The sequence below is a fragment of the Python bivittatus genome, unplaced genomic scaffold, assembly GCF_059951505.1.
Source record: "Python bivittatus isolate LINGU-HERP-01145 unplaced genomic scaffold, Pbiv_v1 ctg000020_np1212, whole genome shotgun sequence".
Lineage (NCBI taxonomy): Eukaryota > Metazoa > Chordata > Lepidosauria > Squamata > Pythonidae > Python > Python bivittatus.
The window spans coordinates 99597813-99623161 of NW_028277030.1; the positions used below are offsets into that span (position 1 = coordinate 99597813).

The 25349-nt window shown below is 39.9% G+C and overlaps 1 protein-coding gene across 20 annotated transcripts in view; it reads right to left on the reverse strand.

Annotated features, from left to right (window-relative positions):
• Positions 1–25349, reverse strand: part of MDGA1 (MAM domain containing glycosylphosphatidylinositol anchor 1) — a 337350-nt gene that overhangs the window by 61272 nt on the left and 250729 nt on the right. For all 20 annotated transcript variants that reach the window (XR_015796952.1, XR_015796953.1, XR_003084348.2 and 17 more), the window contains 2 exons: positions 6758–6882; positions 800–908 (listed from right to left, as the gene is read on the reverse strand). Coding sequence is in view for 14 of the 20 variants with exons in the window: in XM_088145366.1 (XP_088001492.1) it covers positions 800–908; positions 6758–6882 (234 nt within the window). In the remaining 6 variants the exon portion in view is untranslated. The remainder of the gene's footprint in view (positions 1–799; positions 909–6757; positions 6883–25349) is intronic.

Consider the following 25349-nt stretch of genomic DNA (forward strand, 5'->3'; position numbering starts at 1 on the left):
TTTGTTTTCTTTGCTTGTTTGTTTTATTAAACTAGAATACCAAGGATTAATTCTGGACATCCTACACACAAAATATTGTTGATGGCCTATAGTTTCTTTTTATCCTTTAAGCAGAGCTTAACAGAAGAATCTAATCAAGTTCTGCTTAAAATTTAGGATTTTAGGATTAATATATTTACCAAGAATAATTCTCAAACAGTGAAAAAAATAGTCTCCTCTTTGACATTGATGCTGTTGCCATTGGTGTGCAATAGGTGGGGAAAATTTAAGACAAATATGCCCAGGGAAAAATATCCATAATTTTGGAAAACATCTCTCTGTCTCACACTGCATAATAAGAATCAACAGATCCATCATCCATCCATCATCATGGTTGTTGTTATGATTATTATTACTGAACAAGGATGTCTTGTTTTGTATGCTATGGTTATTACTATAATGACTATTTTTCTGGGTATGTAGATTCTAACATACAATTTGTTTGGTAACCAATTTATCAAAGAGTCTGAAGAAAAATAAACTTTTCATTATTTTCTGTGGCAAGGTGATTAAGAACTATGTCTGGCATTGACATTAACTTGGAAGATTACAATAATTTAAATGAGCTGGATATACTGCAGTCAGTAATTAATAATTATTATTATTTTGTTCTCTTTCTCTATAGAGATGCACAAGTACATGCTTATTATGGATAGATACACATAAGCATGCATGTTAGTCAACACACAGAGCATTCCCCATCTTTTTTGTAGATTTGTGATGCAATGTTGCATACAATTCACCAAGGATAATTACTCACCTTTATTTGGGACAATTGGCTTTCTTGGACAATCACCTTTTTTAAGAGTAACATCATCAATGGCAATATCTCCCTCAGAACCTGTCCCACGGACACCTTCAAAGATGATCTATGGAAAAAAAAATCAGATTTGGAAAGGTTTTCAAGCATCTAAAAAAAAAAGTTCAATTCAACAAAAAGAATGTTAGGTTACATTCCTGTGACACTAAGGACATCAGTCCCAGAGGCCACTAGTCTTCACTCAACCCATTGTCTACTTGCCATCAAGGCTGATGTTTTCTGGAAGTTTCAACCTTCAAATGTCCCCAAATGGGGCATGCTGGGGCATGACAACTGTCTCCCATGCTCCCAGATGAGATAGAAATTTAGACTAGCTTCAAACAAACAAACAAACAAACAAAAAAAGAGACAGTTGTGAATTTCTGCTTCAAATATGGAATAATCTATTTTATATTAGGATTGCTCTGCAATACTGTTTTTGTTGTTATTGTTAAACTATGAAAAATTCAAAATTGACTTTGGGACAATTAAAGAATCTTGGTAAAGTTTAATGAGAAAAGAAAATTCAGTTCCTCATCGCCCCCCTTCACACATCTACAATTCCCACATTTTTTTGAGAATGCTCTTTGACAACTCTTATACTTTTGGGCTGTGTATAAGGGCTCATATTTTTTTAATGTTTCAGTTTATCAGTGAACTGTCTGCAAGGGGCTGCTGAGCTGATAAGGTTGAAGGCTGGAGGCTTTAAATATCCTCCAAGAAGCCCTCTCAAACTTCATACCCTGCCCTGCCTCCGCACTGGAGCAGCAGCTTGGTAGTTCCCTCTGCCATGACCTATGCCCAGGAGTATTTCCTCTGACATCCATCCTAGAAATCATCTCACAATTTTCTGGCAATTAAAAGGTGAAAATGCAAAAGAATTTCAATATGGCAATCTCCTGGCTGTGTAGCATGGAGAGATACAATTGAGGCCTTCCTCCCCTCCTTGGGAGATAGACAAATAAATGAACCTTTATTTAAAAATAAGATGCAACCTCCTTTTTAACTTTATATATTAAAACACAAACAGTCAACATCAATAAAGATAAATTATAGAGCTGTTCAAATACAGTTGGCAACTAAACAGGAACATTCCAAAAGAAAGTGGAAGATGGTGCTAGTCTGCTACAAACAGCCCATTCTCCCTGTAAGATGGGAGATGCTGCAATTGAATATTACTAACTACAAGAACATTATAAAGAAAACTAATGTCTTTGTGCCCAGCCTGAAGAATGGATAAAAAATGTAATCACACAGAGTTCACTACCTCACACAGAGAAATATAAGATAATTAGCACAACACAAAGAAACAGAGATTAAACATAATGCAGTTCCTGGCCTATTCCTAGAAGACTCTTGGAGCAGATGTTTCTTCTGCTTCAATGATCTGAACTTAAATAGAGACTGTGTGAGTGATTTTAAGCCCCACTCCTTTCTAGTGTTGGTGCAACAACTTCTGTCTCTCTTTCAGAAAGACCAGCCCCTTCTTTCTATCTCCAGGAGAAGAAGAGGATGGGGTAATGACAGAAGGCATCTCTTCCATATGGAAGTGGATTCTGTGTGCCCGAAGCTATGGGAACATGGACTGTGCATCTGAGCAGGCAGCTTGTTCAGGCTGCAGTCACAGCAAGTATGTCATGTGCAAGGAGATGGTAACACCCAACCTGCAGGGCTGGGTTGCCTCATTCATGCAGATACATTTTGGCTTTGTTCCTGTAATATAGAGTAGATCACATACCTACACCTTGAAGGAGAACCTCTACTTTGTGATGAAATCCAGCTCTGTGTATCTTTCAGGGACAATGTAAAGGGGCGTTAAGGTTTGGGGGACAGGATGAAATCCTGGGGCAATGGTGGCTTCTTTTATTTGAATGGGTCACTGCTCTTTTGCCTTTTGTCCCTGCCTTGATATGAGGGAGGCCATCCCAAGAGCGGATTAAGGAACAAAACGAGCTGCATTATCAGCTTGGGTGCTAAAATCTCTCTAACTCGCTGCTGTGAAGGCCAGAGCTATCCTTCTCCCTCTGTACTCCTGACTTTGGAATCACAGGGGGCTCCTTCATTCTCAGAGCTTGACAGTTACAGCTTCATTAGCCCATGCCACCCGTGCTGTTCCCATGGTTACAACACTTTACAGGCAGCTAGGGCAGAGGCCCATTCACCTCCCATTCCCTCAGGAGCAGAGCCAACCTCTGCATTCATGTCCCATTATGCAAGAGAAGACTACAAGCCTGCCATTACCTGTCTTCAGATGATATAAAGCTCTGCACGAAGCCTCCTCGCACTGTTCACGTACTCAGAAGTAGATATTCAGCTTGCTCCCTTCCTGTTTGCTGACTATTGTGATAGGAGATTTACAGAATAAAGTCCAGATGGAGATCTGTGCATACAGGCTGTGAAATTCCATTTGCCCCTAACCAACTGTGCTCTCTTTTATTTTACCTAAGGCAAATGGGGTGGGGTGGGCATTTACAAATGTCAATCAGTAGTTCCATTCTATTCCTAGCTCATTCTGCAGGCTGAGTTTCTAAAACTACACAAACCTTGGCACTAAAAACTATATCAATATGTATCTTTTGGACATGTTAGAAAACACGCATGATACGTTCACTTTATCCTCAAAATACACAGTTTAAATACATTTGGACTTTTTTTTTTTTTTGAGCCACAAACTCCAGCATAATATTAAGGAAAATGAAAAATCCATCTGACTACTAAGTTCTGATCTGCACATTTCTCTAGGAGATGCAGATTAATTCAGGTTGAAAAGAGATTCCTCCAGCATTTCTAGTGGCAATGGTAGCATGCGTGTATATTTATGTGTAGAAAGCAAAAGGCAGATTTTTCATGCCCAGCTGCTTTGTTTTCCATAGAAAAAGGGCTGTGTGTGTGTATACATACTATAAATGCACATTTGTTTCCAATTTTCCATCCTGTTCTATTTGTCTTTCTGCAAGGTAGCATTTCTGTTATAAGAATATTCCATTCTCTGAGATCAATATGTTGTTCTTGGGAAAATGCAATATTTCCCCCCCAGCTAACACACTGATTGCTATTAAGTTGGCTACACAGAACCTGGCTGGCAACATCCTGGCCCCATATTGTATATGATATAATATGATATAATAGTATTTTCTCCCTGTTTTCACTATTTGGTGAATTTTTCAGTTCGTTGTCTGGAATTTCTCTGAGGCAGTATGGTATCTCCCTATATTCATCCTGCAGAAGAATGCTCATGTAGAAGAAAGCCCGTAGCTTACAGTTATTAGCAGTTGTTTTTACAGTGCAATCCTATATGTAACTATTCAGAAGGAAGTCTTACTGAATTAAATGGTACTTAAGGCCAGGTAAGCGTGTATACAGCTTTAGCCATAATTCTCTGCAGCAAAACTGCTTCCCCTTGTATATATCGGTTAAGTACAGCCTGGTGTTACATTTTAGTCACTAAATGCCTGGAAATGTTCCAGTTCATCTTCACTTCTTGTGGCCTGATGAAGAAGAAATGAACTAGATAGAAGGGAGGAAAATGTTGTCTTGTATAAGCCTCATGACACACCCTCTAATGGGAAATGAATCTCTCTCTCTCTCTCTCTCTCTCTCTCTCTCTCTCTCTCTGGCAGTATTGTAAACACTGCAGTATTGCCTTTTATGTCCCTTTGTGGTCCAACCTAAATGATCCAGAATTTAGAGACACTTCTGCAAAAGGAAGACCATCCCTAGGCTGTGAGTCAACAAGCTGGAACAAGCTCATACCAACTGAATGGTAACAAATTAGTTGCCCATCCCGGTTGTCATTAAGCACACAGCAACAGTTGAGCTACAAGCAATAAGCAGCAGACTTACAAGTAACTAGATCATTGTTTTATGGCACCCCAAAGTATACTGTACACTTTAATGCTAAGTAAAAAAAGAAAATGCTCACAGCCTCGCCTGGTACAAGCAGTGTAAAGAATCATTCACCAAAGAAAATAAGATGCCAGGCATAAAATTAACAATAAACCTCTCCGGGAATGAACACCTATGGATTTTAGCACACAAAAAGAAGCTCAGAATAATAAATGGATATGTATGGTCCTGTTCATTTTCCAACATAGTTCTATTTATATTGCAAATGTATATCAGTTTTATACTTGTCCAATATTTATGGATTCTCAAAAAGATCCCTGGGAACTGTAGTTTGCTAAGGGTTTTTTTCTGTTGTTGAAAGGCAGCACTGTTGATATTGTGAAAGATGGCAGAATTTCTGCTTTTCTCTATACTGGGGGAGTTCAGAATCTGGATTTCAGGGTACCAGTATTAAATCAAAACAGTTCACACAAAATCTGAACATAAAGTTCATTTATCCAATAGTGCTAAGTAAATATGTTTTTGTGCAACTTTTATCCTTAAGCCAATTTGCAACCATAACTCTGTTTTTAAAAGACTATGGCTGAGGTTTCATCTAAATAATGAAAGAACAATCATAAACGTATCCAGTTCTTGATATTAAACATAAACTTTTGTGCAATTTACACATTCTTCATATGCTTCCAAATAAAATACACATTTGAAATTCTACCTAGATAGGAAATAGCACTCACAAATTACTCTCTTACAATCACAGTGGGCAACTGTCTCACTGCTCACAAACAGCAAGGAAAATTAATGCATAGTGGTTAAATTCTCCACAGACTCAGCACACCATCTCAGAATCTTTCATGAAACTATACAAGGTGGTCACCATGACCTTTAGCACATACATACCTGTAGAAGGTAAAATTTATCTATCTACTCAGCTTTGCCTCCAAAGTAGTTATGGGTCAAGATGCTGTTGAACATGCAGAAGCAAGGATGGCACCCAGACAAATAAAAGGCACATAGGACACCACATTTTCCAAGATTGTTTATAGTGTTTATGGAAAACCTGCACACACAGTATGGATATGAACAGTTCTGTGCAACAGATAACACTGCATACATTGGAACAGACCTGCTATCATGGATGGTTCCAGAGCTGACATGTGACATTCCAATGGATGTCTGGTTGCCATCAGAAGTAACAATCTTGAGTTTCCTCCACATTTCTCATTTCTGATAATGTCTAGTAATATGGCTATATAACATGGTATTACTGGGCTGCAAGTTTCCTCATCTAACTAGTTGCTCTTTATTGCAGCCGAGATACTTGCAGCTGATTGACATCTCCTTAACAGTAAGCATGGCATCGTCTTGCCATGGCATCCCCACCAGGAGAGACTCAAATCAGGAGCTTTCTATATAGAAATACTTTGTTACTGGAATCACTTGTATGCTTTTCATAACTGTAAGTGGTGGAGACAGGAAGCTGCCTTATCCTTAATGAAATCTAGCACAGGCAATGGCTCACTAGAGCTCCAGATATGGATCTTTCCCAGCTCTGTCTGGTTAAGGATTGCACTTGGGACTTCTGCATGCAGAGCAGGTACTGTACCACTTAGATACAGCCTTTCCCAGGTCTTTTTCTCACATGAAAGCAGAAATATACTCTCCTATTGAGGAGGTGGGAGATTATAATGTGAGCTTCCTGACTGGGTCATAATTTGAACCAGGAACTACATAGCCCACACCACCACAATGAAGGGCTGATGTTTTTGACAGCAGCTACATCCAGTCTCCCACATAAGAACCCATTCAACAATGACAAAGCCGAAACAACCGTTCAAGCCATATATTAGTGCTCACGCATTAAGTCCTATTATGAAGTAACAAATCTGGGGGGAAAAGGCATGTCTCACAAGCTACCTTATAATAGAAGGCCAGAAAGAGGCATTCTGTTTCTCTTGAATTTGTGTTGTTGCTCATTGATATTTCACCATTCAGCATCTTTGCCTTAAGGTTTGCTAATTTAAATCAAAGACATAATAGGAGGTGGGCCTTTTAGGTCCCCAAGAATCTGCTTACCTGGAAAGGTCCTGCAGGGTTGATGGGTACATGTACTTGTTGCCACATATTTCCTTTGTCCCCTTTGAGTGACAAGGCTTGAGTGGGTTGCTTATTCTTCACATGAACCAGAAGATTTAAGGAGCCTGTAAGAGAGGGGCACCAAACACTGGAATCATACTGCTTCTCTCCAGCAATCCTTTTGTTAGAGGGTTCAATTGACATTTGCACCCATATTAGATCTTGCACATTGGTTCCTTCACTGAATGCAGGGGATGTGAGTGTGGGCTATTAAACAATCTATACATCTTTCATTATTGCAATCTTGGAGTAGGGACATGCATTCAAATGTCTCATGAACTGTTTCCCTGAAGAATTCTAGTTAATTCCCAGTTAACCTGATCTCAGCTAGGATGTTCTTCAGACATTCAATAACTAACATGCCAGTTAATCTCTGCCTATATTCTCTCCACCTCATTCTTCTTATGCTAATAAGGAAGATCTAAAGAACTGAACGTGTTACAGTCATTTATATTATCAGGAACCCCGATTTTGCAAGGGTTCCAGTCTCTTGGACTACAATATCTACATTCAGACAATCTTGGTTATAACTGCTCTTCAGACTTTCATCACCATGGGGAGATTGAGGGAAACAAATGTGTCACAGTTTTAAGAAATGCTGTATTGAAGATTGAGATTGAATTGTTTGTAAACCAAACTGCAAACAACTCAACTGCAGCTATGGCATTTACTAAACACTGGGTAGGGTCAGTGGAAACCTCTGCACTGAACAGAGGGTTAGACTCAGTGGTCTCAATAACCACTTCCAACTCAATGAATATGAATTCAGGTTCAGTTAACATTCCCTGTAGAACTTCTCCCCCAGAATCATCCTGCAGCATACACCTCTGTAATAGGCATCTAAGGAGCATTAAAGCTAATAAAATATGTGTTTAATAGGTTTCTGGTCTGGCAGACCTTATCAAAGAGCAAGCTCCAATGAGCAAGCTCTGGTCTGCACATATTGTTTTCTGAAATGAATGTTTATTTAATTGATTTCCAAATGATCCCCATGGGAAATGTGCTAGGATGGGCCAAAGCTGTACAAACTTTGCATAGAAGACAATTTCCAATTGCAAGGTTGTGAATATATTGCTTGAGATTCACATAATGTGCCTGAGTGTTGATGGGAGCCGATACTACTAAGTTACTGAGGCCATACTTTTATACACACTTACCTGGAAGTAAGCACCTGAAATCAAGAGGAACTAGTATAATGGGCAGACAACTAGACATACATAGAATTGTACTTGCAACTGAGCCTGTTTAGAAAATGGATCTGCAATCACTGTTTGCTAACATTAAGTGCTATATAGTAGCATGATGGCTGGCCTGGGACTAGAGAAATCCAGTTTGAAATTTCAAACTCCACTTAGGCCATGAGCATTATTAGATGTTGCAGCTGAGCTCATCTTACAGAGTTATTGGTGAAGGTAAAGGAGAAGAAGAACATGCCACCCTGAGCAGAGTAAAAATGTGATGATAAATAAATCTTACATTTATTACAAGACAGTGCTTTTCCTAGAAATCTATTTGTTCTTTCTCCATTAAATGTCTAAATTTTATGTGCTTTTAGACCTGACATAAATTACCAGTTATTTAAGACAGGCCAAAAAAACACATAAAATCCAGACATTTCACTGGTCTCTTTGGGATAAATGCCATCACTTGGGTCATGTCACAACTGTTCCCTGTAAAATCCAAAGTTAATGATTAAAGAATGAGGATAACAAGTCTAAACAAAAGAAAAAAATAATTATGCTTAAACCCACATTATTCCTAGATTATGCCTCTTAGGTTGTTTTCAAATTTTCTCTATGTAAAAGGGGTGATATGTGTGTTTGTTGGCGTGTGAATGGGTGTTGGTAGGTATAATCTAATTTCACTGTGATAATAGAAGCAGTATCTGTGTTTGAACTATTAGTGTTAAACCAATGAGTTTAGCCACCCAGTCAGTTTTGGCCACCTGAGGAGTATAACCTGAAAGAAAGAGAAACAGGTTAGCCTGGGTCTGTGACACTGGGGAGAGGACCAATTATGACTTTACTTGCTTTGCATTATGGATAGGCTGATTTTTCCTCAATATTTTCCTCAAATTGAAAATCTGATTAATGTGCTTTAAACCAGAAGTTTCTGTTTGGTGATTTACACCACTAATTTAAATCATTCCACACTGGAACCAACTACTGTCCCTTACAGCTAAGAAGTAAAAGATTTCCTTGACATTATTCACCAGATTACTGCTCTGAAGAGGCAGATGGCAATGTAACACGGCAGGCAGGTTCTGCGTTATCACAAAAATGTGGCTGAATACTGCATTTTCATGGCTACTCATTCTAATAAAACCCAAATAATATAAAACAGAACTGCCATATTTAATTCTGTCAATCAAGAAACATATTAATCAGCTCAAAAAGGGTACTGTGGGAGGGATGGGCTGACACTCAAATATTTGAGTTCTGCTGTACTATGAATATAATAATAACCTTTCTTCTGCTGCTATTTGGGTTTGCATAAATCCCTTGTTGGGTTCAGGCTAGCAAGAGCGCAGAGGGTCTATACTCTGTCCCAACATTGCTTTAATTAAATGTGCATGCATGTATGCACACATAAACACAAGTTGTCTCATGAACAACAGGAGTGGGCATCCTGTGGCCCTTAGGCTGCATTTGGACCCTAAGCCCCTTTTCTGCAACCTTGGAGCTCTCTCCACCCGAACCACTAGATTTCAGTTTCCTGTCATTTGGGGATGGAGAGCACACCAAAAAACTAATTTGATTTTAACTTTTCTTAAATCCCCTACTCTTCCCTTCTGCCTAAAAAAAAATGTTCCTCGTAACACAATTCCATCCATGTACACTACAGCCCCCACTTTGTGCTATTGCCTGCCTGTTCTTGCATCTCTCCAACCCATTAAGCCTGGTTCACACCAACAAAAATGTGCTCATCCTTTATGTTCAGTAATGCACTATTTGAATTAAATATGTTCTTCTGCTACTGGAAGAAGTTGTTCCTTGGCTTTGTGTAAAAGGCTATTCTCCTCCTTTTCAATATTCAGTCTTATTTAACATCTGATGCCTATGTGAAAGTGGTCTATCTAGGACACCAGATAGAGGTCTGACTAAACTGGCAAGGCAGCCAGAGCTGTTGATAAACTGAAGGGAGTTTAGAAGTGTGTAATAGTGATGAGGATCCATATAGCTTCCACCCTGCAGCTGTTCAACAAATCAATGAAAACCTGGCTTTGCTCCCATGTCTGGGTATAGGGTAGTTGTTGAGACTCTGTTAGTTTTCTTTTGATGTATTGGGTTGTTTGTTCTGGACACGCATATCTTTTTTTCTTTCATTTTTTTCTTCTTTACTTTTGAGATGTAAGCCACCCAGAGTCATTGGCCAAATAAATCCAAACAAAGTCATAGCTTTATGTAGCTTGGCTACTTAGCTTGGCTACTACAGTATGACTGCAGGGCTAGCTCTGATGAGTTTTAGCAAGAACAATTGCTCTCCTGAAATCTGTGTAAACTGATCTATAGTAAATATATTCTTGATTTATTCTAGCTATGGTAAACAGGCAGTAAGAACAAAGCACAAAGAAACAGCTTATTGTAACATTTGTTGCAAGTTGTAATTGTAACCCAGCAATCACCAGATTCCTTCCCTTAAATGTTATTATCTGGTGGGACGTGGGAGGTGTGCCTTCTCCTTGGAGGCCTGGCCCTATGGAGCGGCCTCCCACCCAAGATCTGAAGGGCCCCTATCCTTTTAGCCTTCTGGAAAGCCAGGAAGAGCTGGCTTCCCCCCCCCCCCCAAGGGCTCTGCTAGGAAAGGGATGTGGGCCCAGCAAATGTGTAGCTGGAATAGTGTTGTTATGGTGTGGGGAGAAGTTTGATGTTTTGTATTATTGTTTATTTTTTATGTTTTTATTGCTGTTGTTGTGAGCTACCCAGGATTATTGTAAATAAGATGGGGGGGGCATATAAGTCAATAAATAAGTCCAGTATCGAACCTCCCTTTTTTGGGTATGGTGGTTGAGAAGGTGGTTGTGCAACAGCTTCAGAGGTCCTTGGATGAAGTGGATTATCTGGATCCTTTTCAGTCCAGATTCAGACCTGGGTATGGGACAGAAAAAGCATTGATCACACTTCTGGATGATCTCTGGTGTGGGCAGGATGGAGGTTGTGCATCCTTCCGGATCAGCTCAGGGGATTGGGAGTGGGCGGCACAGTGCTGTGCTGGTTTGCCTCCTTTCTACAGGGTCGATTCCAGTTGGTGATGACTGGGGAGGAGAGGTCTTGCCCTCAGCCCCTACTATGTGGGGTGCTACAGGGTTCAGTGCTCTCCCCTCTCCTATTTAATATCTACATGAGACTGCTGGGTGAGCTCATCCATTGCTATGGGGTGAGGTATCATCAGTATGCTGATGATACCCAACTATACATCTCTGCCCCTGGTGAAGTAAATGATGCTGTGGATACCTTATCCCAGTGTCTGGAGGCTGTGAGGGTCTGGAATTGAACCCTGGCAAGACTGAGTGGCTTTGGGTTCAGGGTCCTGCCAGTTCTGGGACTATACCATCTTTGGTGCTGGATGGGGTGGGAATTTGGGGGGTCCTCCTAGACTCATGACTCCTGCTTGAAGAGCAGGTGGCAGTTGGGGCTAGGAGGGCCTTTGCACAACTCTGTGTTATGAGCCAATTGCACCCCTTCCTGGATCGGGAGGCTCTGCTCATGGTCACTCATGCCCTAGGTACCTCCAGATTGGACTTCTGTAATGTGGTCTAAATGGGGCTGCCCTTGAAGAATATCTGGAAGCTTCAACTGGTGCAGAATGTGGCAGTGCGGGCAGTTATGTGTGCTCCTGGAAGAGCACATGTTACACCTCTGCTTCGCAAGTTGCATTGGCTGCTGGTTTGCTTCTGGGTCCAATTCAAGGTGCTGGTTTTGACTTTCAAAGCCCTTCATGGCATGGGGCCAGGTTATCTGAAGGACCGGTCACCTCAGTCCGTCCCATTAGATCTGGCAGAGAAGGTATGCCACGCATTCCATCAGCCAAGGACATGCATTTGGTGGGTCCCAGGAGGTGGGTCTTCTCTGCCATGGCTCCCTCCTTGTGGAACATTCTGCCCCCTGAAGAAAGGCTCGCCCCTTCCCTGCTGTCCTTTAAGAAGTCCCTCAAGACATGGTTGTGTCATCAGGCCTGGGGTTCTTTGGGAACCAGAGACATTCTTAGAGGATTCCGCTGTAATTAATATTTTGCTTTCTCTGTGGGGTTTGTATATTTTAAAACCTATTTTTTTAAAAAATTATGATAATGTTTTTATTTTAAAACTAACTTTTTATCTTTTTATATGGCTGTTTTTATTCACTTGTTATTTTATTAATTGTTGTACATCACTTTGTGTGAGATGGGCGGCTATATAAATGTGATAAATAAATAAATAAATAAATAAATAAATAAGAAAAGGAAAAGAAAAGAAAAGAAAAGAAAAGAAAAGAAAAGAAAAGAAAAGAAAAGAAAAGAAGAGCCAAGGATCCAGTATGCCGAAACTAAAATTCTTTATGTTAGCAACACCTCTTCTAGGACCATCTCCATCAGTTTGGGTGGGAGGTGCTAGGTCAGTTCAATAAAAGAACCCCGTCCATGTCTCAAGCTTTAGGTACTAATCCTGAAAACTGTTGAACCAAGTCTTTTGAACAGAGAAATTGAATTTTAATGGACAACTCTCTCTTTGTACCCTCCCTCCTTCAAGCTGGATGAATGCCAGACATTGCACTCATTAACTTGTGAAGACATCTGGAGGAGACTTGCATTTCCTTCATTATACAGCCAAGTATCCCTAGCATTTCTGGCTCACATCATGGATAATAATCAATTTAGCAAAGAAGTGCCAGGAAATAAGGCATCATCCGGTATTCTGATCTTATCTACTCATCCTAACTACAACCTTCCAGGCAAAACCATGGCAGCACAGCCAGTAGTGGAACAAATTATCCAGCAAGTGAATTCTAATGCCTGTACGAAGGAGGCAAAGAAGAAAGGGAAGTGAAGCAGCACCGGGAAAGGAAACCGAAAACATGCAAACAAGCTGATGTGATGCATGTCCTTTGCAGAAAGTTTCAGGTCACAACAATCAAGGAAGGAACAAGAGTCAACAAAATGTCAAATTTCTCCCTGGATGCTCAGGAAGCATTTTGTAGAAATTATGGCTTATTGGTTAATCTCACTCCTCCTTTTCATTTACGGAGGAAGAATATAAATGGGACAACAGGACAAATAAACCGGGGACATACAACTTGGCTGTTCTGTTGCTTCAGATGATAGAATTATGTTTTCTGAATACTGTACAACCACATTAATCTGAATAGCAAGGGGAGATGGGGCACCTAAAACTTGGATAATATATTTTAAACACTGTAATCTAACTTTTAAAAGACTGGAGACTAAATCCCTGGCCATGAGTTCATATAGGTCTATCGGGTTATGATGATAAAATATTATGATTATTAGTGAACTGCTCATCAAAAGGGGAGAATGTTTGAAACCCAGACTGGTTCAGATATCACACAGAGCCTACATTTTAGAGAGAGCTTGAAATGTTCAAATATTAAAAGGGGAGAAGTCAAAGCCATAAGTAAGACTGTACATATTATGCTAGGCAGAGATATATGCCTACATTTCTTTCCCCAACTAGTTCTTATTCAGTTTGATGAAAGAGAATTTTCTTTGAAGATGACAATTTTGGAGAAATTTACATCTTTAGCTCTGATATAGCTGAGGGGTGTCTGTAGATGTTTTGCATTGTGGAATAATTTCTCCAACAGTCTGCAGCCTCCCTTACCACTCATCCTGCTGGATTTTTTCAGCAGCGATGCTACTGACAACACTAAAGGCGGGAGCAGGGGAGATTGCGCTTGAGGAATTGTTGGAGAATCTCCCTTGGATAAATTCAGATAAAACATCCTGATACACCTAATAATTTCTGTGGGATAATTTCCTATTTTGCTGTTGCTGAGGGAGCACTGGTGGGGGGACTCTCTCACAAACACATCTCTTTTCCCCAAAGGAAGTGAAGTGACTCTGCACATATACTCATGCAGAGACAGAGGACTTCCAGAGTAGTCTGGAAAAAGAAGTGGCAGCTTTAATGAGAAGGAAAGTGGAATCTCATACCCATTCCTGCCTCTCTGAAATACTGCTTTTGAAGAATTTGCACTTTCCCTCCTTTTTAGGTCTTTTTTGGTGATAACTTTCCTGCCTGCATCAATAAAGATCTCAGGAGAAAGTGGAACAATGCCCTTATTAGCTCATAGCCATCTAGAGCATTATTATAGGGCTAGTGATTTCCCAGTGGCCTAGTGGTGAAGAGGAGCGTACAATATGTTTCCTAAACCTTAACTTGGGAGTATCAGACCAACTCCAATAGCATGATTCTGGCACATTCTCTTTCAGGGATTTAGAGCCTCGCTGCGTTTTTCATTTTCTTCTCCTATTTTTCTTCTCCTATTTGGCCATTTCCTGTCAGGCTAATGTGAACGCTTTTCCTTGAAACACCTGCACTGATGAGTACTGGCTCGGGTTCAATGCCAGCTACTTGCAAGGATCAAAGCCCCCCCATGGCAGGAAGACAGAAGAAATCCCTAGACACCAATTGTGTTCTTGGCATTTTTCACATATGGGGACAAACATGGTATTTATCTTTTTAAATAAATATTTAATATGCTTATTTATGTTATTATTATAACCGTTATTAACCAGAAGACAAATAAAGGCCGATAATAAATGGTGAAGAATTGATCAATGTGTGGGAGAGCTGTGCCTGCTGCTACCTCTTTATAAGACCCGAGCTGGCATTTTAGAAGAGCGTCTGGTATACAAAAGAGCACCAGCTGTGATACCAGATACAGTAGCCCAGGGGGATGCATTTAAATGCTACAGATTTCTGGATGAAAAGGTCTGATTTCAGTTTCCACTCAATAGAAAACTTAGTTAGCTGGGAACATATACCTAAAACCTGTTGCAGATAGTCTAGCGATGTTAAAGGAAGCATGGCAAATAGCAACATCAGTACTTCTCTACATATTTTTCACAACCACAAGTTGTGGCACATAGTTCTATTCTGCAGACATGCTGGGAAGGAAAATGAAAATAAATGGCTAAATTTGAGAGTTATGAGATCAACTTGGCAAGGATGCTAGTTCCACAAGGTGATCTCAAATCAAGAATCAGGTTGCTCAATAACATATTCAGGACAGTTAGAAGGAGATGTATAGTTGTGGTTTAGATGAGAATTGAAGTTCATGGTCAAAGGTCCTGGAGAGAAGAGCACAAGATAGGGTGAAACTAACATTTACCAGCAACCATCTCAATTTCTGATAATGCCTTATAAAGCTCAACTAGTACTCATCACAATGCTGAGGTTCTCTCTCTCAGGGAGACCAATCTTGCTGTTTGTCACCCTTTGACTGTACAGTTGGGAAAAGGAAACTGGGGTACAGGAGGATGGCAGGGTGGAGGAGAACACTGACTTTCTACTTCCACAGACTCAGCATCAAGGCAGTGAGGTTTGCAGGCAAGGGTCAGAAAAGTCAAGATGGCAGTCATGGCCCCACCCTTTTTTACATGTGTGTGTGATGCAAGTCTAAAAAGGGCTGAGGCCTTGACTGTGCAGTTGTGACCACTATCTTGACCTTTTTGACCCCCTCCCCTGTACACATTCCTGCATCATGGTGAATTTAAGTATAGTGTGAGGAAATTAGGCTCCAAACTCTATAAAATTATAGTCTAAGAACTATATTTTAGGTCAGATAGTTCCTAAAGAAAAAGAAAACTAAATTACCAACAATAACTTGCATGAAAGGAAAAAGGGGGCTTTCCAGTTTATTGCCTAGAGTATCAAATTTATGACTGTATTTACCTGCTGGGAATACATTGTGGTGTGTTCATCCTTCCCTAGAAATTCCTTCCCCTTAAATTGTTCAAGATGCAGTTGTGTTAAAATCTCTGGAGCCTCTCTGCTGCACCCAGCTCTAACTTCAAGTACCTTCATTATGTACAATGTTAACATCACCATAATCATCTACTTTTGGCAACAGAAGCAACTGATTATAGTAAAGAGGTGGTTAAGTGGAGAGAAGCGCAATGGGAAATTAGAGATCACTTGAACCCAGTCACATTTTTATGCTTAACATCAAAGAGATTACTGGAAAATATAGGTTTACTTATTCACACTTCACTTTCATCTTCTTTTCAGTGAGAATATGGCATCAGTATTAAGATGATATGAAAGACCCACAGAGCCCAAAAGTAAATTGAACCCCACGCCTTGGAAACTCTGACCCAACTAAAAACTTTTACTTTTTTTAAAAAAGCTTTTCATTAGTCACTTCCTTACGTACAGATACTAAAGTTAAGGGGAAACACTCACAGTGTATCTCAATATACAAATATATAGTCTCCCCTTAATTTTAATCATTAAGGGCTATACTCGATATAGGGTAAGAAAGTGACTTGTGATAACAGCATCTCTTAATTTAATTTCTTCTGGCTTTCAACTCTAATCTGATGTTTACCAAATATGTTGGAACTACAACTCCCAGAATTCTTAGTCAGAAGGAATTGGCCATGTGGAAGAGAAATTCTTTAAGTTGTATTACAAACACATCTGGAGAGCACCACAGCTCCTATCTTGCACAATCTTCCTTAATCTGATTGGGGAACACTGATCTTGCAGAATTTACTACATTTGGTGACACCATTTGTGTTTTCATTCCCTTCTTTAAAGCATTACTTGACCTGGAAATGTGACATCAAATGTCATATAACCTTATATATGATGTCACAGTTTAAGACAATTTTTGTTAAGATTATCAGTTATTGTGCATGATTGTTTAGAAATCATAGATCTAAAGGGATTAGAAAATGGCCTTATATCAAGTCAGATGAATATTTCCAACTAGCGTATTAAAGTCTGCACTAGTAGATAGCATCTCTCCAAAGTTTCAGACAAAAGTCATTCCACATCCTTGGAGAAGATGGCAACCAAACCTGGGGTTTTCTACCACATGCAAAACAGAGTTCCGCCAAACAATGGTTTATCATCTAAGATTTAATAAAGGAGATAGCTAAATAATAAATGGGACAGCTAAACTCAAGAAGAATTTACACTGATTTCAGCTGCATCTGCCAAACCTTGGTAGGGGACTGGGAGCTGGGTTAAAAATGTCCTCTTGCTCCCTCCTTGTTCAGCCTAAAACAAATAGGCTGGGAAAACAAAACAAACCAAACCAAACAAAAACCCACCCCTCCATCCCTTCTAGTGATGCCCCCATATCACTGGACTGCCTCTTGGAGCCCTCTGGAAAATTGGGAGGCTGAGCTGCAGTTCCTGATTTGCTGATTTGTCAACTGTTGCTCAGCCTTATAGAGAATACTGGTATTTTCCCAGAATGTTTATTTAACTTATTTGCTTGTTTGAAGTGCAGGCTTGCATTGGGATGAGTCTCCAAAAAGAGTCAATTGCTATTGGGCAACCATTGCAAGTGCTTCTTTATTGGTACAAACTTAGTTCATAAATTAAATAGCCAAGAATGGGTTCTTTTAAAGGGCCTTGAGGAAAAGACTGTCCTTTAAGCAGGTAGGACCTCCATAAATAGGGCTTTGGACATCAAAACTGCTTCAGGATAGTTTACTGTATAATAAGAACTTCTGATGAGTGGGAAGAAATCCCATCCCAAGGGATTGAGGTGCTTAAGAGATAAGGAACAATGAGCTGACCTCTCAGTCCAGGTAATGGGCAGGGACAGTTGAAGTTTGGGAAAATCAAAGACAGAGGAACCAATCAGGTGGGCTTCTACTTGACCAGGGGTGAAAGGTGGAAATATCTATTTTGACTTTCTCTCTCTTAAGAAAAATGGGATATTTCTCATCCATGGCTCTCTGAAAGCCAGGTAAGAAAAGAAGCCCCAACCATGGAGATCTGGGTTGGAGATCAAGGGACGTATAGAGCAAGTTAGGGATTAGTGAAAGCTATCTGAGCATGATGTACTGTGATTTGAGCTATGGGACTTTTCTTTTATACATGTGTGTGAGAGATCCAGCTGAAGGAGCAGTAGCTGAAATCAATCTTTCCAAGAAGTTGTTCATTCATTGTCCTTCTCCTTCGTGCCTTTTAATCTTACACACACACACACACACATTGGATGTCCTAATAAAGCAGCGATGTTCATTCTAGGAAAAGGGAGTAGCCTTTAGCACATGCCAAAGTGAGGGAAGGAGGGTTGCCACTTGCTTTCTCAAGTGCATTGCCAGAGCGGGTTTTCTTTAAAGTAAAGCAGCTAGTGGTAGAACAACCTTGTTGACTCTTCCCAGGAGTAGTGAGGGAGTACAGTAAGGTTGTGGGAGGATACATTGGGGACTGTCCACTATATTCCATGCATGCATGCATACACATGCATATCCCATTACAAAAGTAGTTTCTAAATACAGATAGTCCTCACTTACTGACTGCAGTTGGGACTGGCAACTTCATTGCTAAGTGATGAGATCATAAAATGAAACATCACGTTACCATGACTGACTTATGATGTCAGTTAAGTGGTCATTAAGCGAATCACCCATGGTTGTTAAGCGTGATGTCACATGACTGTGACTTGCGACTTCCTGTGACTTCCCCACTGACTTTGCTTTCTGTAAGCTGGCTGTGAAGGTCACAAATGGCAATCATGTGGATCTGAGACGCTGTGATTGTTGCAAATGTGCACTGGTTGCCAAGCACCCAAATTGTGATCACTTGACCGTGGGGATGCTGAAACAGCCACAAGTTTGAGGACTGGTCATAAATCTCCTTTTTCAGTGCGATTGTAACTTCAAAAGGTCACTGAATGAGCAGTCGATAAGCAAGGACTACTTGTGCATTTAAGAAAAGAAAAAAGAAAACCAGCACTTTGACATATTCTTGGAAAATCTAGGCAGCCAATCTACTTCCATGTCATATGTGCCACAGCCCATCTCCCATGGGTATTATGAAAGAGTCCTGCTGCTTCCATTGGCAGGGCATACATGAAAACACAGTGATTTTGCAGAAATGGGTTCCATATAAGGGAACTGGATAAGGAACAGCTTTTTGGTTTATACTAGTTGAGAATGGTGCTAAGCTAACTTAGAACTGAAAATGCAGTACATATTGAGACCCCAATATAATGTGCTCTTGGGTCATCTCTATTAAAAGGTAGGCCACTGAATTTGGTAGGAACATTCTGGACAATCTTTCAGGGCACCTCCATGAAGTATATTGTAATTCCAAAAGAGAGAAAGCATATAAGGGAAGGGAAGGTGACAGGGCTTTTCTGTTGTTAGCTACCTTTAGTTATCTTCACCTATGCCATTTCTCCTGTCAGGCTATTATATGAACTGTAGTCAGGTGTGATAGATTTGAACCTTTTCATCCAGCATCTGTTTTTACTTTATTTTTGCCCAGGTTTTGGTGCAATGTTGGTCCCATGCATTGTATGGGAAAGCACAGGAAAAGCACAAGGGAAATAGCAGCAGAGATTGCACCACCCAAGAATTGGTCCCTGATGTTTCAGGAAGGAGAAGATCCCTGGGAAAGTCCAAGCCTGAAAGAGCACAGAGAAGGGCAGCAAGTGACCTTGAGGGGGCAAGTGTATGGCGGTGGCTGTATATAGTCAAGAAAGCCAGCAGCAGTTATGGCGGGTAGAACAACATAGCACTTTAAAAAAAAAAAAAAAATTGGAACTGTCAGTGGCCCTTTACATATTTCTAGGGGAAATATGTTGAAATAAATTCCAAGTGGGAAGTTGATAGGTATTCCATTTACAAAGCAGAACCTTTAATTGCATTTATTACAGATTTTAATTTGCTTTTATTTTTGATCTTATGTGTTTTGTTGTGATTTTTATTCTGTGAACTGCCTTGGGATTTTAAAAATGGATTAAAAATGCAAATTAGCCTAATTTGCATAGGATGTGAATTAGGCTGTTGGTGTTTGGATGTTTAGATCATGACAATCCTAAGTATAACTTTAAAAGATCCTCGAACTTGTTTTTTTCCTCCTCTCTCCCCTCTCCTTGGTCTTTGTGTGTTTTGTCATCTCAAATGTAAACCTGAAAGCTGGGACTGTCACAGTACCTATTTGTTCCATGTCACTCTGGAAGCTTTTGGCCAAGAAGCAGATCTATAATACTTTATGGGGATCTGCATAGTGGTTGCCAGTCTGGAACATAATAATAATTTCAACCCTCTCACAAACTGGAGATGGAAAAAGTCTTCCCAACAACCGCAGAAACATGACTTTTTGGCATGGTGCTGGACTCAGGAGTACCAGAGCCCTGAGAGACCAAATGCCAGATGCTTAATTTCTGCCTTCCCATTTATTGTCCCTGTTGCCCTGATTGTATCTCCAGGAAAGGTGGCTGTAATGTAACATGTGATAAAATACAGGTCTCAAGTAAAGTGCCCTGCAGGAAACTCCCAGGAGTGGGCTAAAGCCCTCAATAAGAATCTATTACCATTCATAATCTTACAAACAAATATGGGGTCCTTTTTCTCACTTAAGTGAATGATAATGAAAAACAATGAGCAACAAGCTTGTGTGCTCAACTGTGGAGCTCTGGTGGCAAGGTACCAGCCTGGAGAGAAGGGGCGGGGGAGAGAGAGAGGGGAAAAACCGATTCTCTTGGTGGCAGAGAAAGAAAAATACCATGCAGTTCCAAGCTGAGACTTTTAGTAATGCAATTTGTCTCTATGCCATGATAAGATGTATTTACTCTTCTCTTGGCTCTAATGATTCTTCATAAAGCAACATGTGTCTAATAGGCACAACTGCAGAATCTCAGCTGCCTCTTGATCCCATTGACTCAGTGCATTGTTTTAATGATGCTAGTTGGTATTCTGCCTAAATTGCCCACTACCAGCCCCGCCTGCCGGCTCCCTCACAACACATAAAGCAGTTCCTATTACACAGAGGCATTTTCTCCAGGTCACTTTTTCTATATAGTCTTGCTTGGTGGCCTAATGAACGCAAGTAAGTCATCCTGATGGCTAAATGCAGTAGTAAAGCAACACTATGAGAACACAGTATAAAACAGTGCCTCCCTCTAGAATAAAAGTGTGTTCTCTTGAGGTGACATTTGCTTAAAACAGGACTTCAAAGTTTTGTTTTTTAATGTGAGGGAAGTGCTACAATGTCCTAGCTAGCTTTTTCCAGCAATATACTTCTCCAGGGAGTACTACTTCTTATGTTCTCTGAGTTGCTAGAAATTACTGGCAGTAGCTTTCCTTTTATTCATAAAAACAGCAGCTCTATCACCTTTTGTATATTTTTTTAAAGGAAGCGTCTTGGGGCCTTGCTTCTTGCATTTCACCAGGTGGCCAGTGTCTAGGAGATTTTTCTAGAAATAACTTTTTTAATCCGGGGTCTCCTTAGTGGTTCATGGGAGCACACAAAAGGAAAACAAAGCCAACAACTGTTGGACAACAGAAAGATTATCAAGACCTCAGACTATATAAAGAGGTGGAGACTCATGGCCCATATCTAGCCTCTGGAGACCCTTCCTGGCATTGTCTGGAGCATTCTCAAATTGCACTACCAAAACTCAATGGCAAACCACAGAATAAAAAAAGATGAAATTATCTGCCCATTTTCTGTAATAAATCAATATGGATATTAAACTTCTGATAGGCTTAAAGCACTTTTGCCCTACCAAAGGCCAGGATGTGGGGGTGGGGGTGGAGAACCAAGCTGCAAATTCAGCCCTCTCCCTTTCTGGTAGTTATGTTAGGCTTTGGTTCCTAACAAAGATCAATTTTAAAAATGTTCTCCCCACAAAAGGCTACCTACCCTTCCTATAAGTCTCTTTCTCTCTCTCTTTAACTAAACTTGCCTTTTAAAACCAATTGATTTGCTCTTAACTCAACAATACTCCACTCTTGCAATGTGCATAACTGAGTTAATACTGCAGGCCGCTGTTCTGAAGCTGTGGAAGAAAATGCGCATATGGAGATCTGAGGCTGTGGCTGCAGAACATTTGGAGAGGGACATTTTGTGTGACTATTCCAGGTTCAACAAGTTACTAGCTGGTTTTAATTAAGACAGAGTACTACCATTGGTTAATATTTCCCTGGGAAAATTCTCTCCTTATCCATCCATCCATCCATCCATCCATCCATCCATCCATCCATCCATCCATCCATCTCCTTCTTGTGAGCACATTTTTTGCTCCATGCATATTTGAATAATTACAGCACCCATGGCAATCTCTTTTCAGAAGATCTTGCATGAAACATCTACAGTGTATAAAGGGTAGTTTTAGGAAGATTGATTCACATTACCTTCACACAGGTAATGCAGAAAGGGGTCACTGCTTGTTTATTGTGATTAAAATGGTTTTCAGTGGAGAATGTGATTTTTTTTTCTCCACTCATCTTACTGTGCCAAGCAAATTGATCTGGATGTGAGGTGAAGCAATTATACGATTGCTTTGTCTAACAGCCAACTCTGGATTCACTGTGTATTTTGGATTGATTTGAAATCATATAAATCAATATTTGACAGTCTACAATCTTAATATATCATTTATAGGAGAACTACTGTAATAGGCCACTTCTGGCATTTCTCCTCTAGATGTTTACTGGTAGTTGCAGCACTATATCTAATCGGGTCTCATTAATTTCAATCATGCAAAAAGTGATTTTTAGGATGCATTGTGAACTTTGACGCTCTCTTTCTCTCTCTCTCTCTCTGACTCCCTATATAGCAGAGTTTCTCAACCTTGGCAACTTTAAAACATGTGGACTTCAACCCCCAGAATTATATTAATATATATAGTATATTATTGACATTATGACTATTAGGTTGGAGGTGACCTATATATAAAAGAATCATTCTCAAGTTAAAGCATCTGCTCAGTATCTTGCACAAAAGAGACCATGGGAAAGGAAGAACACTGTTTGATATAGAACAGTGTTTCTCAACCTTGGCTGCTTTAAGATGGGTGGACTTCAACTCCCAGAATTCCCCAGCCAGCATGGCTGGCTGGGGAATTCTGGGAATTGAAGTCCACCCATCTTAAAGCAGCCAAGGTTGAGAAACACTGATATAGAACATCTAATTATTCTTTCACGTGTATTCAGTGTGACAATCCAACTACTTCTCAGTGACAGGAACCTGAAATAATGTTTGCCAAATCCTCATACAGTGTTCTTTCAGAAAATAATTGAACAGTTGAAGGCATGCCTTTTCATCCAGGTATTTGTAGAATAACAATTACTTCTGCACTAGACTGTGTCTTAGACTGTTTATGGTTTTGCTTTATTATTTTTTAAAATAATTTTAGCTTAATTGTTATATACTTTTGCTTTTAAATATGATTAGTTTTATTGTGGTGGGTTTATTTAAGATAGTGCTTTATTACTCTGTTGTACTTTACTCTGGGACTCTACCAGGAGTAAGAGTAGCATAGATATAAATACATTTAAATAAATAATACTCTAAGTCTACCTTATGGCTGCCATATGAAGAGATGCTCAGGATTCTTCTTCTAGTTCCATTCAACTATCTCAACATGCAAGAGTCATTCACTATATGGATCAACCACACTTTGTGAAGAATCTTCTTGCTGCCTATATTATTTCAGAGACTGAACGTGATTGAAGACCATCTGTCTTAGAGCAAGGATTTGCAGAAAGTAGCTCTAGAGACCTAGGAGATCACTGGACTAGATTGGCAAGGATGTTTGACTTCCAACTATCAAACTACAGCAAGGAATATTAATCATTCCCATATAGACACAGGAAACCATAATTCTTTGCTGCCATCTAGAGGTTGTCCAGATTTTTTTACAACCTCATTATGGTAAGCCTAGTAAGGAATTTTTTTTTCCTGGGGAAGAATTATGAGTTCTAATACTTGGCCTCAAGATGCACTTGGAGTTCTGGTAAAGCATAATGTAGATTTTATAAACCTGGAAGTTCTCCATTCCTGTCCTAAAATCTCACTATGAGAAGTAGCACCTAGTTTGCAGAGTACCAGGGCTGCTCCATGAGACTTTTAGATGGGTACAAGGAGACTGCTTACAAGCCAAAAAAGGCTTCGCTACCCAGGAAATGTTAATGGGGCTCTGCAAAACTCTTCACTCCCTACATGAGACAGAAAGCAATTTCCTATAGGAGTAAAGAAATTACAGCACTAAGGACATGTGTGAGGGTGAAAGGGACTCATTGGTATGGGAACCTGAATGTTGTGCGGGAAGGGAAGAAAGCAGAGAAACCCTGAGTCTATAAACTTCTTCTGAACACAATCCCTTAGTATGGTAAGTAGATGGCGAGAATGGCTACCTCCTCCATATTTCTCAGCTGGATCTGTTTTTATTGAGAATCCAGCAGTGAGGAAAGCTAACAGTGGTTTGAATTAAGTGAATTTGCAAACAGCTGCAAGCCACTGAGCTTTTCCTTCCCCCTGTGATGAGAGGCTGGAAAATAATGTATCACAGCTTTACTTGCCCTTGCAGAAGCAACACTTATACTTTCAAGGCCAGATAATACAACACAAATTACTTGCCAGCAACCAAAGATATGCTGCCCTGAGTTAAGAAAAGCCTTAGGATTCCTCAGTGATATGTCACATCAGATGTTCTACCTCATTCTCCAGCCCACGATGTAGTCTGACCATACAATCAGGACCTTCCCTTACTATCTACATTCCACGGCTACAGCTCTATACTTAATGCCAATCTTCCCCATTATCTTCTCATCATTGCCATAATCTAATGTAAGCATGCACGTTTCTCATGGGCCAGAGTACTTGGCCTTTAAATACCATGCTGGAGGCTGCATTCCAAAGAGAAGTAGGTAGGCTAATTTTATTTAATTTAAATTTGATTAAAATTAAAGGTAGTTGATATGATTACTCTCCATTCATATATTTCATGAAATCTATCCTCTTAAAATTATAATTTGGTTATCAGCTTTTGGAATTTTTTGACAGTCATGACCAAGACCTTGGGGGTATTTGTGATCCTGAGGTCACAGGTTGGGCACCTTTACTGCGACTAAACCATATTACAATGATCAAAACAAAAGATATGTAGAAACAGAAAAGAGTATATAAAAAGCAAGCTAATGATCCAAGTAAGATCCAAATAACAGTAGTTATTCTACAGTAGTTACAAGTAAGACTTCAACAATCTTAGCTACCTCTTCTCCAGCCATGTAGTATATGGATGTATGTTGTTCTAAAGGCTGCACATAATCATCATGACTAGTGGCCCTTGAATTTTCCATGAATTTGCTTCATTCCTACTCAAACTAGGTCAACTAGTGGCTATGTTTGTGGCTGCAAATACTGTTAAAGTAAGCTAATTATACACTGTATCACATTTTGGCTACAACTTTATCAACTATTAATCTTAGTATGGGCTATGCCCAATGCTGTTTGTTTTTAAACTGGGCTACAGCAGTTGAGCCAGCCTATGGCAGTTAGCAGACTTCTATTCATACCATACAAGCTTTCACCCACCTTTTCCCACATGCACAGACA